This window comes from Saccoglossus kowalevskii, chromosome 21 (genome assembly GCF_978046115.1).
Source record: "Saccoglossus kowalevskii chromosome 21, keSacKowa6.1, whole genome shotgun sequence".
Classification (NCBI taxonomy): domain Eukaryota; kingdom Metazoa; phylum Hemichordata; class Enteropneusta; family Harrimaniidae; genus Saccoglossus; species Saccoglossus kowalevskii.
The window spans coordinates 14446511-14462883 of record NC_140661.1 but is presented as its reverse complement, the minus strand read 5'-3'; the positions used below and the strand labels follow the sequence as shown (position 1 = coordinate 14462883).

General features: G+C 39.4%; 1 protein-coding gene across 1 annotated transcript in view; it reads right to left on the bottom strand.

Moving 5' to 3' along the window:
• LOC100374813 (uncharacterized) overlaps positions 1-9925 on the bottom strand; it is a 92364-nt gene extending 82439 nt beyond the window's left edge. The window contains 3 exon segments of the mRNA XM_085494868.1: positions 1475-1609; positions 8062-8512; positions 9623-9925. Of these exon segments, the coding sequence (XP_085350994.1) occupies positions 1475-1609; positions 8062-8512; positions 9623-9677 (641 nt within the window). The 5' untranslated portion in view covers positions 9678-9925.
• Positions 9926-16373: the final 6448 nt, after the last annotated feature.

The following is a 16373-nucleotide window of genomic DNA, read 5'->3' as shown; positions in this document are numbered from 1 at the left end:
TGGGGTCCGAGAACCGTAGTTGATCAAATCATTACAATACAGACATTACGCCTTCCCCGGGACCTCACACTTTCCGATGAACCACTTCATCTTTCTTCCCGATTCGCACAGTCAAAATCACTTCCTTGTCAAGCCATGCTCAACGAAATTTGTTCCTAATGTCTTTATCGATCTCTCGCACAGCTGACTCGTTGTCTTTTGTAACCAATTTCACCATTATTGCTGCATGAAACTTGTAAACAACGATCCAACGCAGATAACAATTAAAACAATAAAATGACGCTGTTGGTGAAAAGCTCTTCACTGATTGGTCCGTCAGAGCAAACCCAGCCAATCATGTTAATCGTTACATATTACTTCGAACACTTCGAAACCACTTCAGATTTACGCACTGATGAAAAGAGTTGTGAACATTCCGCATTGGAGACACCGCGAGTTGTCTCCCTTTGAACATACACTGATACAGGCCTCTTGCAGCCAACAACAATGACCCGACAGAGTGTTTACTTCCAGTGAATGAACAAGGTTTTTATTCTTACCTGCCCTAAAATTTTCTCTTCGGATTTAGACGTTTCAGATAATCGATCCCTGGAGCTTAGAAATCCGCGGAATTCCGCAGATCCGTGGAAAATTCTCATCCCTGCATCAGTGTCAGGGTCATACAGTCATCCATGTGATCAAAACTATTACCCTCGGCAATACACGTGATATTATAATTATATTGCCCTCATTCATTCAACTGATAAAACTATTCTATATGTGATCAAAACTGTTCTCTTTATTCACACTAGCCATGGACCCATGTCGTTGTGTCGAGTGGACGATATTTACATCGGTCGCTTGACTGACCGCTCTACCAACGCCATGGATCCTTCCATAGCATTTTGACTAGGAATAGAAGTGTACTCCTTTCTAGACTAAAACATGTCAGAACGAATGTATTGATTATTAGCAATAAAATGTGACACTACAAATCACCCATTCATACGACTTTAGAGCAATTTTGTGCGAGATCATTGTACCACAACGAAAAACCGCAAAACAAGAAACCAGTTTGGTAGCCGAACGTTGTGCACATGTGCAAACTGCAAACAATCACCTGACAGGTCATATGATTTTATTATTGTACAGTGCGCATGCGCAAAGTGTTCAGTATTTGTAACACCGAACGTTTTACGGCTGGTCGCTGTCGCACAGCAAACTAATGCAAAATCACTCTGAGTTGGGTATTTATATTTAATTTCTTGAGTCGTACTTGCAGCAAGCACATTTGTTAGCCCACAACTACTGCGCTACTTTTTGCTGCGCATTCCTCTGAAATTTGCGCAATAGGATCCATGGCGGTGTTGAGTGGGCAGTCAAGCAACCGAATATAATAAGCCCACTAACAACGTCATGGATCCAGGGTTATATTCACACATGATAAAACTTCATTGCCCTATTTCACATACAATCTACATATTGGAATAGTCACCTATTTGTTTGATAGTCGATAGCCAATCCATTTGGGTACACAAGTCCATAGTGCACCAGGGTTTGTCTGTTGTAACCTGCTAAATTGGATTTCTCAATCTTTGGTTCACTTCCCCAGTCTGTCCAAAACAACAAACTGAAAAAAAAAAATAGTAAATATTTTACTACAAATGTATAAGTTATAATTGAGAACCACTTGTTCATGAAGTTGGCTAATACTATTTCTAAATATATCTATCATGTCTCACAAAAATTCATGAAATCTAAAATTCGGCAAAAAATAGAACATCAGTCGTGCATGGCAGATAATACTCCCACTCCCTCCGTACCACCTCTGAGTACAGTCCTGTAGGTTGGCCTCCTACCACTGATCATTCGGCCCCACAGTCCTGAGAAGTCGCATAGACCGGGGATTTTAACACCCAGCTACAAATTTATGGCGGAGAACCTTTCTGCAGTTTTCATGATTGTAACCACCAGCTAAAATCCATCGACCAATCTAGCGATCACAAATACCTTTTTTGTGGCCGAAACATGAACCTACAGCACTGGAACATTGGCGAAAGCTAGTTTTACGCAACAAAACAACGGTTTGTTTATAAATACGTCAAGAACTAAATGGCGACGTATATTTTCTGTTGACGTTAGAAAATGTCGATTTGATCATAAATTTTTTTTTATGTAATTTCGCTTCCAGTTAAGGTATTTGAGATAGTTAGATGTATCAACATGCTTATTTTTTAATTGCAAAGCTAAATGCCTCTTAAATCGCCCGATACAGCTCTTCACCACAGTCAGCTGGCGCACACGTGATAATAAAATAAATACGATATTTACTAAATGGGGGCCGCCATCTTGAATGACGCATAAAACTAAATAAGAGTCTCTTATTTAGTTTTATGCGTCATTCAAGATGGCGGCCCCATATAGTAAATATCGTATTCATTTTATTATCACGTGTGCGCCAGCTGACTGTGCTCTTCACATAGTGTCGATGCGACTGTGGGGGCCGAATGATTAGCGGAATTAGGCCAACCTACAGGACTGTATTCAGGGCTACCTCCGTACACCACGAACGTAGGATATTTTTAACAGAACTGCGTTACAGCTCAGTGTCTCATAAATTTCTTGAAGGTCGTGCAAAACGGCGCACATAACATGTACAAACTCACCACGGCGCACGTACATCGTGTCAAACTGAAAAACAACAATCAACACTATCATGAAAGCAACCGGAAATAGTTTAAAAGCCCCCACTGTTTCCGTTTGTGCGTTAATTGTGTACTCCGCCGAGTTTCTTATTTATCGCTCCACGTAGGTGGCGCATTTAATTATTTATTTATCGTATTGGTTCATTTGCATACATTTATGTATGTCGTATGTGTGTTGCTGACCCCGTCGTGCCACTATTATGTACTATTTTTCTCGCGCCAAAATTTTCAGTTAGCATTTTGCCAGTTCCCTCCAATTTTCAGACATAATTTCCCACTTGCTACAAGATTTTTCTGATTTTTATACGGGTTTGTTTTGTGAAATGTTACAACAGTTGACTTTCGATTATGATTAAATGTGTTCATATTTTAACGCCACTTACAGTTTTAACAATACATACACGCGACTAATAGTTGTAGTTGAACGAGGTACTCGTCAGTGTGTCAAAACAAAAATAATCAACCAATTTTGTGACACTGATTTGAACTTTTTTACGAACAATTATCTTCTGACAACGCATTGACTGAGAGTATTTAAGTGTGGGACAGGGGTTCTATATTCTAGAGTATATGCCAGTCTTGTAATGCTGCAGTTTTTAATTTAATTTGCTTGAAATTCTTGTATCAGTTTGTCACAATGGAGTACACCAGTCTCCCTCCATCGGTTTTTTTCCTGGCCTCGGCGGTCGGCGTGCTAGTAAAAGTAAGTATTTATCCCTCCAGTAATGTTAGTTGAATTGGCTTTGTCATGAGCGGATTTAGAAAGAGCCGAGGGGCCGCGGCCCCCTATTTTTAACAACCAACAGGGCTTCGCGCCAACGGCGCTCGCGAACTTCGCCCTCGGCCAACTTATCGTCCCCCTATTCCAGAATCCTAGATCCGCCCCTGTTTATTTTTAATTTGTGCACTACATGCAATGTTGCCATTATATTTTACTTTTGTGTGTGTTGGCAAACAAATGGTTCACTAGACTGTGTATACATGGCCACAACCTAGCATGAAACTTACTTTATGTAACTGTGTGTACATTGTTCACTGATTGTTGGATGTGTTGTGTGTAAATAAGACTTACTGAAGTCAGGGCTGCGTTTGTTTTGCATTAAATTTGCTAACTCTCAGCGGAATGCCTCATTGATCCCATAGACACAAGATTTGCGTCGTAGAGACGTTTCACCGCTAGAGGGAGCAACAGATTGGAAGTTGGCTGGAATTAGAAAAGTGCGCCTCTGTCAACCGGGTAGAGGACACAATTCTTGCCAGGTCTGATTTGTCCTTTCTTTTAAATGTAATTAATCAGAATTACGTCTAACAATTACAATATACCTGATGTTGGGTGGTAGTAGTTTCGAATATCAACAATTAAGGTAGAAGCCTACTCATAAATTAAAAAACCCAGAATTTATTCATTTTGCAATAAATTGTACTCCAAAGCAATATAAGGATATTGACCTAAAAAAAGTTGGGGGTCACCAGCCTTTTTTTCGAGAAATGGATAGTTGTATTTTAGTAGAAAGTCGCCATTTTGACACTATTATATTGCTTTTACCACAGGTTCCTATGGCAGAGATATTATGCAATATCTCACAATCTAGCCTGGTGACATAGGCTGAAAAAATCATATATTGTTAATAATGGGGTACCTTTTGTTGTTCTGAATTATTAAAAAAATCTGGGTTTTAAAAAGTGTCAAAAAATGCAATTTTTTTTTAACATTATGTTCTATGGAATTGTTCTAAAAATAGCAATTTTTAAGAAATATTGGGACACGTTTCTCAAAAAGCATAACTGTAACACACAAAATAATGCTATTTCATTATACCATGGAACATTAGCTTCATGATTGTACATAATAAACTAATGAACATTGTCATGCGATTTATGACTAATTTTGTCAAAAAATATGACTAGGCTTCTACCTTAAGCACAAATCATCAGAATAATTATGCGGCCACGTGACATATGGCAAACTCGCAATTAACAGGCTGTTGTTATAACAGCCGACGATGATATGTTCACAGTTCGTGAACAAAAAATATTTCGAGAAATATTTGCAACACCATGATTTGAAACCAGATAATGCGTTTTCAGAAACATCGCCATCTAGAGTCAAAACTAAAACCGTATCGAGGAGGGGGACATGTATCCATGTATCCTCGGGGCGGACATCCGGACATTTTCAACGCATGGCAACCATCACGATGAAAACAAAGGCCAAAAACTCTCAGAAAACGGTACTTTGGGATGGTTGTCGAGACTCCCCTGAACAGTGTAACAAGATTAGCCCTACGTGTGTAACATATATAAATTCAGTTGTTCAGGATTACTTCAAAGTTGAGTTTGTGTTGTTTTCTTGAATTTTCACCGGCTTCTCGACCGGCGTTCATGCCACAGCAGGGCACAGAGCCAATAGAAATGCATGGTACAGCGGTGCGCGTCTTAGCAACGTGGAACGTCTTGTGGCGTAGCTCCGCCCCGAGGATCAGTAGTTCCTAGAAAATCAGTTTGTGGTACATAAGTTTTACCTTGTACCTATCTGTTTGCAGAAATGGTCTATATATACACCATACAACGTTTCATGTAAAAAATAACCACACTATTTATTGTTTGAAATAACTTGGCAGGGTGGCGGGTTCACTGGCAAAGTGTTTCTAACACACCTTTCCATAAATCGAGCCCTCTGGTGACACACCGCTTCCTATGCGTGAATTGGCGGCACAAAAACCGCTCGAATTGTCGATATCATTTTGATCTGTAATCGTTCATCAATGAGGATTATGTTGTTGGGAGATTTTACCATATTCCCGATGACGAACGACTTAACAGCCAGTCGCATTCTCTGAAACCAGTTCCAGGCAACACAGCGACGTTACCGCAGGGTGGCGCGTGACCCTTGCTACTCAGTATGATTTGTTGAGTGACCGTGATTTGTGCGATATGGACAACTTTCCCAGACTTGTTGTGAGACTTGGGTGCAGAGAGACGCCTGCTGTTGTCATGGCGCTAAGTACAAACATTACAGTTTGCTTAGGTGTTTCCGGTAACCCGACCCTACCTAAAAATACGTCCTGATCCTAATTTTTTTTTCAACATATATAAGATTTTAATTTTATTGCACAGTTTAAATTTAAAAAAAAAAATAAAAACTTGCTATTTGATGATGACGTTTCGTCTCGTCCCGACTTCCGATGGTGTTTGGAAATGTGTGGTCGATGATGCGTCTTTTAGCCAATCAGCGATCGCATACCACATCACGTGCCACCATTTTACCTATTTTTAGATTCCAAAATGGCCGCCTCCAGTGCAAGTGCGGCCGTCGTTTGTGCGATAAAAAATGTATGTTCAAAGCACAATGTTCGGACATCGAGGTCGTTTATTTCTCTAACAACTGAAACTTTTGAGGATTTAAAAGATTTGTACGCATGTACGGGACAATCGTTCTGTGAGTTTGCGTTAGCAGAGAACGAACATGGGCCGTGAACAAAAATCGAAAACACGGACTCGATGTTCAAATCGCCCGTGCCGAGCGTTGTCAATTCATTTGGGACTAAATTCATAAAGTTCACTTGTGTCCCTGAGCCGGACAGCACGATGTGTTCGGGACTTGATAAATGCACAGAACCCGCATCGCCAGAGACGAACAATCCATTCTAAGTACTGATGTCTGCTTCGACTAAGAAAAAGTCTCTACCATTGATCAAAACCTCAAAGTACGTGTATAAACTATGGCGCTCTTATAAATAACGTTCGGTATTTATTTTTTACCTGTATTCAGGAAATATAAATGAGTTACTTTTAATTTGTAACTGAATTTGACAATCCATTAAATTTTAATATAAAGTGCCTACAAATTATTTTGTCCAATTATAAGATTAAGTAGGCTTCGTTATTCCGGGAATTTGACGTATTTATGTGTACCTATATATATTTGCAAACTTTATTTTAATGTAAAAACGGTGTGTTTTATAGCAATAAATGTTATAAATAGTCTTTTTTTAATTGATTTTATACAACTGTAAAAAATTAGAATAGCATAACTATATATTTTTTATATCCTAAAAACAACACACTTGCAAGTTGTAGGTCAATTTAATATTTGTTTACAGTTCGGACGTGAAGAATGCAGCAGGTATACATTTTGTATCAAGGAAAGATGAGCTGCATGCACCAGTGAAGGGTATCTCCCATGCTGCACGAGACCCTATGGAAAATAAATGAACATTGAACATGGAAACTTGAATAAAACTTGAACATCTTTGAAACTTGTCTTTTTTCACATTCTATTTAGTTGGCCTCAGTTGAACTAGATATCAACAATTGTCCTCAATGGCTGTTTTTGAATTCTGAGATCAACAAGATCCATTGAGTATGATACTTGATATCTTGGTGGTGTCATTAACTTGAAACTAACTAATATCAGTTGCCAATGTGAGCAATTTTGACCAATAGAAAGATTTATCATCTCAAAATATAAATTCAATTAATATTTGGGTATTGAATAAAGACCCAGATATATTCATGCTAATTATATTTTTTCAGCAAATTGTATTTCAACTTGTCGAAATTGTTTGAATGGAAAAAAAAAAGATTAATAAAAAAAAAAGAAATCTGACCTACCCTACCTATTTTTTTCTAGCTCGTTACCTGAAACACACCTTCTTTTTTTTTAGGCCTTATATTCGGTAAAAAGTGTATTTTATTTTTGTGACGCGCGGCTGTGTATGTGGAAGAATGCATTTGTTTGTAAATTGTTTGAAGTACTTCTAGATGTTTAAAGCGGGAGGGTCGTCACCTGCTCACGCGCGGGAATTGAACCCCAAGCGATGATAACAACACACGCTAAAAACGCAAAGGCTCATGGGTAGACGCTTGTTTGTAAACAATGGCACGCTATGGTCATCTGACGCATGCGCAGGTGACGACTCCCCCGCTTTAACTGATGATAGTCCTCAGTAGATCGCAGTCACGTTGTTTTTTTTGGAGATTACATTTCAAATATTAAGTTTTGTTTTTAACTAATTGTTCTCGTTTTGTTGCATATTTTTTTCACAGTAATGTTTCATTTATATTACAGTTAATACCATGAAAACCTAAATGTTTTTTTGTGAAAGTTTAAAAAAAAAAACATTTACCCTGGAATATCCGTGTGCATAATTCAAACACAAAGAATCCATTGGCTATAGAAGCTGTCTGCTACTCAGTTTTTGCGAGGTGCCTTCAATCATTGGTGGGTTTTCTGCCATGTATCCGTTGACACGTTGTGCTTGCTCAAGTTCAAGTTCTTATCAACCGTAAATATTTTACATAAAAACATTCATTCCTCCATAAAATCCACTGTATTTTCTGTATTTATTTGTTAAAGGTCCAATTCCTCACTTACCCTCTTTGTGGATAGACCACCACAGCACGTGGAATATCTAAACCACTTTTGATCACAATCTGCTGTTTACTACCAGTGCTGTCGGTGACTTTTATCCAATTATAATGCATATCACTCCAGTAAACATTACCAGAAATCCAATCGATAGCGATGCCGTCAATAACAGACGTACCACGGACCAGATAGTCGGCACTTTGGGATACGTGCTGAGCGTCAAACTTTCCTTTGATTATGCCGCCATTCGACAAGTCGCTGAAATAGAGGACGCGCTCGGAAAAGTGGTTGTCGAGGGCCGCCCACTGTGAGCCGTACTGAGAGAAGTGCGTCGGGGAAGTGATCGACGGCGAGCTTATATAGTCTTCGGGATCCGCCGGAAGACTTCGCACAGTAGCGTAAGCGTCGTAGCTGCGGTAGGCCACCCACACCAAGCTTGGAGGATTCATCTGTCCATCTGAGAAAAAACAAACTTAAATGTAAGCTATTACTTGATAATTTGTAGGGTCATGTACTAAACCCATAGTTGGGTAGAAGTGCCCTAAAACGTTTGACCACATTTATACCTAAGTAACCCGTATATATACCCATATTGCTACGAAAATGGAAGAAAGAAAGGCAGAAAGTTGTACTCCAGTTTATAAACATATTCACACAAAAATCTATAAATACCGATCAACAACTTTCAGCCAAATATTTAAAGGGCGGTGGTCGTAGCGCCACGCATGCGTGGGATATGGGTCTCATATAAACAAAGATGGCGATTTTGACTTCTGCGCACACCAACGAGTACAAACTGAGAGGTTACGTTTTTATACCAAGCTTTAATTTTGATTTTTTTTTTGTGGTTGGAAGGTATCGAATGAGTCGCCGGCGGTAATTAGTGCAAGTGACGCCTAGGACCAAACTCGTACTTGTGATTTCCATTAGACTACCGCCTTTAGTAAATACGCGCGCAAGACTTCGAGTGACATAGCAGCTGCTTTGAAATGAAGTTCGTGGTGATTGGACGACGTTGAACCAGCTCATTAATATTAATTAGAACTTGCGATGATGTCGTCATATATCGTTTTTGAATATTGGTCAAATTGAATTCTACCAGTCTTTTTGATCAACTGGCGTTCAAGTTGACATGATGAACTATTCATTCATTTGTTACGTGATTATATAGTACAATTTCAATAGTAGAATCGAAACCAACTTGAATAAAAGCAAAAGTACAGACACGTAAGTCATTTTCGTCTTGAAAATCTCGTAAATTACGACTTTACGCGTCATGCATTCTGTTGTGTAACCTTCCATGGTTACACCAATATGTTAGAAGCCAACACAATCAACAGCCAGATTAATTTAATGTAGATTTCTGTTTTGTTTTGTTGTTTTGTTTTTTTTGTTTTTGTTTTTACAATTTGAATGCCAGTTACATGATGATTAAATGAGTGGTAAGCATTAGAATGTAATTTTTTATCGCGAACTTCCGCCTCCGAGAATTTGTCAGTATATGGAGTTGAGGCACGCAAAAACGGACTACTACGGCTGAATCGCGAGTTGGGTGTTGTATACGTACCTGTGTGGAGAGGCAGCATACAGATCACGCAGAATGCTGCAGTGTATAGTCGCATTATTTTAACTTTTAAAACACTGCATACGAACTCAGACTATGCGTACTGTACTGTACTGTACGCGTCAAACAAAAGACGGGAAACTGCTACCTGCGTACTGCGTTTTCACATAAATAAACACTTTCTTTGTGATCGAGGGGAATGCCCCTACCATTCCCCGGTACGTCGTCGGATTACTTTCTCCAATACAAAAATATGTATGATGTACGCGTTGAAGCATGCAACATTTACTACGACTGACCCCCCCCCCCCATGTATCGTCCCAGTCCTACATGGGACATGGAATTACAGTTTCATCCTAATCACGCTTTTCGCATACATACGTCTCGGAGATATATAATGATTATGAACGCCTTTTCAAAGATAAACAAAGTATACTTACTAGAGTGGCTCGGTGCTACTGGTATACTTACTTGAGTGGCCCAATGCCATGGGGATACTTACTTGAGTGGCCCGGTGCTACTGGTATACTTACCTGAGTGTCCCAATGCCATGGGGATACTTGAATGACCCGCTGTCATGGGGATACTTACTTGAGTGGCCCGGTGCTATTGGGATACTTACTTGAGTGGCCCAATGCCACAGAGATACTTACTTGAGTGGCCCAATGCCACAGAGATACTTACTTGAGTGGCCCAATGCCACGGAGATACTTACTTGAGTGGCCCAATGCCACGGAGATACTTACTTGAGTGGCCCAATGCCACGGAGATACTTACTTGAGTGGCCCGCTGCCATCATGATGGGGATACTTCCACCACGGCCAGCAAACGTGATTTCACACAGATTATTGCGCCCGCTACCGATAGCTACTAACGAAGCTGTTAGCAGATGGCGCAACCATAACACCAATGATGGCATAACATTTTAAAATCCACGTGTCAATTATGCTCGTAAACCACGAAATTTCACTTGCATTGAAATTTGTATTTGCGTATCACCTTGACTTTGAATTGCACTTATATTCTTATAAATGACGTCATAGGGACGCTCGGCCTGTCCGGGTGTCTTTTTCAGCTATTTAAAGGCGAGATATATAAATATATATATTATGAGGTTATCGATAACTGATTTATTCATATGATAATGGCAGATTGCTTTTATGAATCCTTTCATGGGGGATTATTTTGTTTGAGTTTGTAATATTTCGCAATTCCGCGCATTTATACGACCTTTCAATTTAACGTCATGAACCCATGTGGACAGTCTCTGTTCGTTACGTTTAGTTGCAGCAAAATCAATTCGCGAGATTATTTAATGGATATGACTGCAGTCTGGGCTTTGGGAGCATAGGAACATCTTAGTGCAAGTCAAAATCTCAATGAAAATGAACGTCAAAGTTTGAACTGAAGTCAAAATTTGAAAAGCAAGTGAAATTTTAAATGTAATTTAAGGCTGCTCCTTCTATGCTGTCGGCACTTTGATCTCATAGTGTAGAAGTTGACATTTTTTGCACAGTTTTATTGTCCGCGTAATTCGCGGATTTCCGAAAGAAAATCAGCGCGCGAATAAAATTGCGCGCACTAACCTATAACCGTGTTACGACATACTAGTATACTACCCGCGCACATTCTCGAACACATAAAAGTACACACGATCTGCGACTGCGCAAAACCATTTAAATAGACTCTTCCATTTTCCTTACTTTCTGCATTAATTATGACTTTCCATGGTATTTCTAGAAAGGTGCACTTAATCTTACAATTTTGTGATCAATCTTGCAATTTTGAACAGCGCATTGTGATGTCACCACAATACCACATTTATCTCTTTATCTCGCTCCGATTGCCTATAAACTCATCCCTCGAGCCCGAGTTCTCTTGGCTATATTTCTTTTTTTATTTACGTACATTGCAAGCCCCTTAGAGGTAGAACGTGACGTCATATGTAAAATGAATCAGTTGTCTGTTTCATAATTGAGCAGTGGAAGCGATCGCAGCTGTGATAGTCGACACGAAATCATCACAGATAATGATTTACCGTACTCGTCACAGAACCAATTAAAGGTCACGTGACTTTTGTTTAACGACGCCATGAGTAGTATGTGTTCTTGATTGCCGTGGCTATTTTCCCTAATAAACTTAGTACCAGGATGCTCGTCTTTGGAAAAAAAGGCCCAATGTTTCAAAGAATGCAGTGTTCAATTATTTTGTTTATTATTTTGTCTTGATATTTTCTCTATTTACACACCCGAGTATGATTTAGGTACTTGTAGAAAGTGATAAGTAGTTATTTGCTTGCCCTAAAATATTACTTCTTAAAATAAATCTACTTTCTAAAATATTACTACTTAAGGGCATGCGCATGGATATTCCATTCACAACAACTCGAAATGAGAGCAAAAAAAAAAAAAAAAAACAGTTTACGCAATTATGTCAACCAATGACTGTGATCAGTTTCAGTCAAGTGTTCTATTTACGATGCGGTTGCCATGCCTGATAAACGATTAATCAACGGAAACTGTTCGATGAAATGTAACACAAATTTTCCAATTAAAGAAGAACGAGTCCATAACACATCGTGACGTCATTCCAGGTTCTTACTGTTGTTGTAACCTCTTGGCGTACTGGTATACAATACCGCGTACCGCCTAATCGGTCGCGTTAATTTGCTCACCTGCGACTTTACAGGACAGAGGTCGCTGTGCAATGTCGCGTTCGATATGGACGCAGCATTTACACAAAACCCGAGCCCACGCTGCACTGGTGCCCTTTACTGATATCAAATCGGTAGAGTTGATAATTTGCATTATATTTACAGCCCTACCTAAAATCAATCCAATCAATTTGCACTGAAAAATGAGAAGCCGTTAGATGAAACATCTAGCGGTCCCCGAATCAATTTGTTAATAACCAACATAAGAACTTTTTACTGACTGGATATGATTTACGTATTTAACATACATACTCCGGTCTTAGACCTATTTCGCTTTAAATGTGTCAGACATGATGTACTCTAAATATGTCATGTTCAATCTCCTATACATTAGTGCGCCCTCTATGGTCTGCCGATATTCACATTAGTTACTAGAATATACTGTCTATAATTCTACTTAAAAAGTAGTCTTCTTTGTTTTCTCGGTTTTGAAGTAGTTTTTCTTTCATCAACCTGCCTCCCAATTTCGAGCTCTTCAGGATGTTTTTGTTTATACGACTCAGTGGTTATTTGTGTGGACATTCTAAGTGTACTTCCTAAGTGTATCACATTTGGTAGAGTTCGAGTTTTAAAGAACTTCCGGTTCACCATAATGTTGTCCTTTTTAACTTTGTGATAGAAGCGTTTATCCCCATTTTGGTATATGCCTTCAGATCAATTACTTGTATACTGCCCTCCACGGTAAATATTAACGGTCCAAAATCTACGACTGAGTCGCCAGCGCTGTTTGACAAGATCCCTGCAGTGGTTTTCTGCTCCAATCTCCAGCAACTAGCGCACCAATTGGTTTCCCATATGCGACAGTGTTTCTTAGTAATTTAAGCCCCGTTATTAACTCACAATCCTAGCTAGCGTGGTGATTGAAACGCTCCAAAACATGGCTTTATTTGAAAAGCCTTAGAAAATGATGGGAGTTATGAAGCGTACATGTGGTTTATTTAAAGCGGGAGGGTCGTCACCTGCGCACGCGCGGGAATTGAGTCCCAAGCGACGATAACAACACACACTAAAAACGCAAAGGCTCATGGGTAGACGCTTGTTTGTAAACAATGACATGCTATGGCCATCTGACGCATGCGCAGGTGACGACGCCCCGCTTTAAACATGCATATGTTTGTTGCGTCAGAAGCCAATTAAAGTGTTATCCTCGGGGGCGGACATCCGGGCATTTTCACCGTCTGGCAACCCGCGGCGGTGAAAACAAAGCCCCAAAACTCGCAGAAAACGGTACTTTGGGATGATTGTTGAAATACCTCTGAACAGTGTAACAAGATTAGCCGTACGTGTGTAACATATATAAATTTGGTTGTTCGGGATTACTTCAAAGTTGAGTTTGTATTGTTTTCTCGAATTTTTACCGGCTCGACCGGCGTTCCACAGCAGCGCGCACAGGGCCAATAGAAATGCATGTACAGTGGTGCGCGCCATAGCAACGTGGAACGTCTTGTGACGTAGCTCCGCCCCCGAGGATAGTAATATATGGTCTCCACGGCAAGCCGCATACACTAACGACCTTGAGCAGATACAGAAAGGGTTTTTAAGTTGGTGTGCTTTGAATGAAATATATGAAGTATACGTTCATTTCTTAATTCAGATTATGTAAACTGTTTAACTTACCTGCTCCGAAAAAGATACGACAATTTGTATATCTATAGAATAGGTAGTATAGCTGCCATTATTTATTATCTAAACTACGTTTTAATGTTCCAAATATACAAGTACTACTCCGAATTATAGCTATATGTATTCAGGGTCAGTTCTGTCACGGTTAAACTGAGGAAACACTCACCATTTTTAAGCTGCATTGCAACTTGGAATAATATTTCATTTCAAAATGATAAATAAATTGAACGACGCTATTTTACCATCTCAAAATCCCATAAATCAAAAGATAATCGATAGATCAACGTATAAATACGAGGAAAATAGCAAGAGAGAGAGAGAGAGTTAAAAATAGCACGTTGTGTTAACACCTGTCAGCGGTACCCCATCAATCACAATAGCATTTGGAGTAGTCATACTTTAACGTAATGTGATACCTCCAATAGAAAGTTATCTGAGTATACTCCCTATGGACATTAGATTAGGAACAGATTATCGGGGAGCAGAGGCACGTGCGATTGGCACGGTATCGGTGGTTCTCTTATCTCTTTTTTTATATTAAGGTAGATCGCTACCATTAAAACATGGAAAAACTTGATCACAGTAAATCATTCAAAAATTGTTGTGTGATGATCCGCATACATGGACGTCATTCATATTTAAAGTTTTCACGGAGAAAGAAGGATGTGTTTCCAGGAAAACATATGAAAAATAATCTACAAAGTAGTCATTTTGGAACATTTTCCATAGGATTCCATGTAAACACAATATTCCATGGACTTATGAATACTTCTATTCAAAATTCTCCATTTTATCGTGACAGCCATAATTAGCCCGCGTAGCACTACATATCATTTATTTAGCATAGTTCAAGTGTGTGTTGTGATTGAATGTTTCTGCCATAGGAAAAAATTGTAAACTATTCGAACAAATTTTAAAGGTCGTTCTGTGGAAAACTCAGTTCGGTGACCCTATATTTTTATTTCAGAATTTTGAACATTACAGTAACCCAACCCCTCTTGCTAGATTTCAAGGATTTCTGAACAGTTTTTAATGGTAGCAAACTACCTTAATCGAATATCGACTGGCAGAACGCGGCGCGACGACCACCACGCTTCACTGATAGGTGTACATGTTACATCAGTGATACATCGACAGCAGGTAAATGTGTACATGTATGTGAGTGCTTCGGGGAAGGAGGGGGTGATAAAAATTAATTGTACAACATATTCCACTTTGAAAGTTTTTATACTGTGTACGATATCTTATGGCGTTCACGTCGCGTGTCTCTCATAAGTCAGAAGTATAGATACGTCGAGTCATTGCGAAGCTTATTAAAAGATTGTACCTGATTGGCTACCAAACCCTAACACCTAGCAGACAGACCAATCAGAGAGCAGCTTGTTTGTTGGTGGGTTTTTCGACGTATCAAATACTGCGTTGTATATATGCTTCGACTCAACTGGTTATGTCTGCCATTCTGTGTGTTGTGTATTTTCACGCAAAGAATAGTGCAAATGCAATATTCAACGTCCTTTTGTTGTTAAATTTGTTATTTCTATTTAGAACTTTTTATATTGTCTATCTGCACATGTCACTGGGTAAATCAAGTGCGCATACTCATTTTCAGCCAATCAGGCGTGCCGTAACAGCGAGTATTTCCTTGATTTACCCAGAACTCTGTGCGAATCCCCCTTGATTCTGGCTGCTGGCCATTTTCGTTCATGAAATCGTCGGATATCATCAGAAAACGCGGGATTTGTGCAGTTTTGAATAAAACCAAGTTAGCGATTATGAACAATGGTCATTAACGTAACACCTGATCCCCTCTAAAAATTTTGTTTCGCATTTTAAGGTAAGAAATCGACATTTGAAACCGACAGGGTGTCGATTTACTAGGTGCCGTGTTTCACAACTTGTTTATTAATATACGTATAGCGGATGATTTTTTTTGAAAATTAGTATTTATTGATTTTCAGCCCCCAAGTGACTGTGCGCGCTGCTGTGGAACGCCGGTCGAGCCGGTGAAAATTCGAGAAAACAACACAAACTTTGAAGTAATCCCGAACAACCAAATTTATATATGTTACACACGTAAGGCTAATCTTGTTACACTGTTCAGGGGACTCTCAACAACCATCGCAAAGTACTGTTTTCTGCGAGTTGTTGGTCTTTGTTTTCACCGCGAGGGTTGCCAGGCGGTAGAAAATGCCCGGATGTCCGCCCCGAGGATACTGCAGTGATATGGCGTGTCGTATTATAGATACGGAACTAAATTCGGTTCATGCTCATTTATCTATGCCCTCTGGAAACCCTTTAGGGGTGAATATGCGACTGTTGTTATTGTATATTCAGTTAATGCTAAAGGTGAGCCGACATTTGGGTCACGTTTTTAGTAGCTATTTATTTTTTATTCTTTTATGAAAATACAACAGTAAA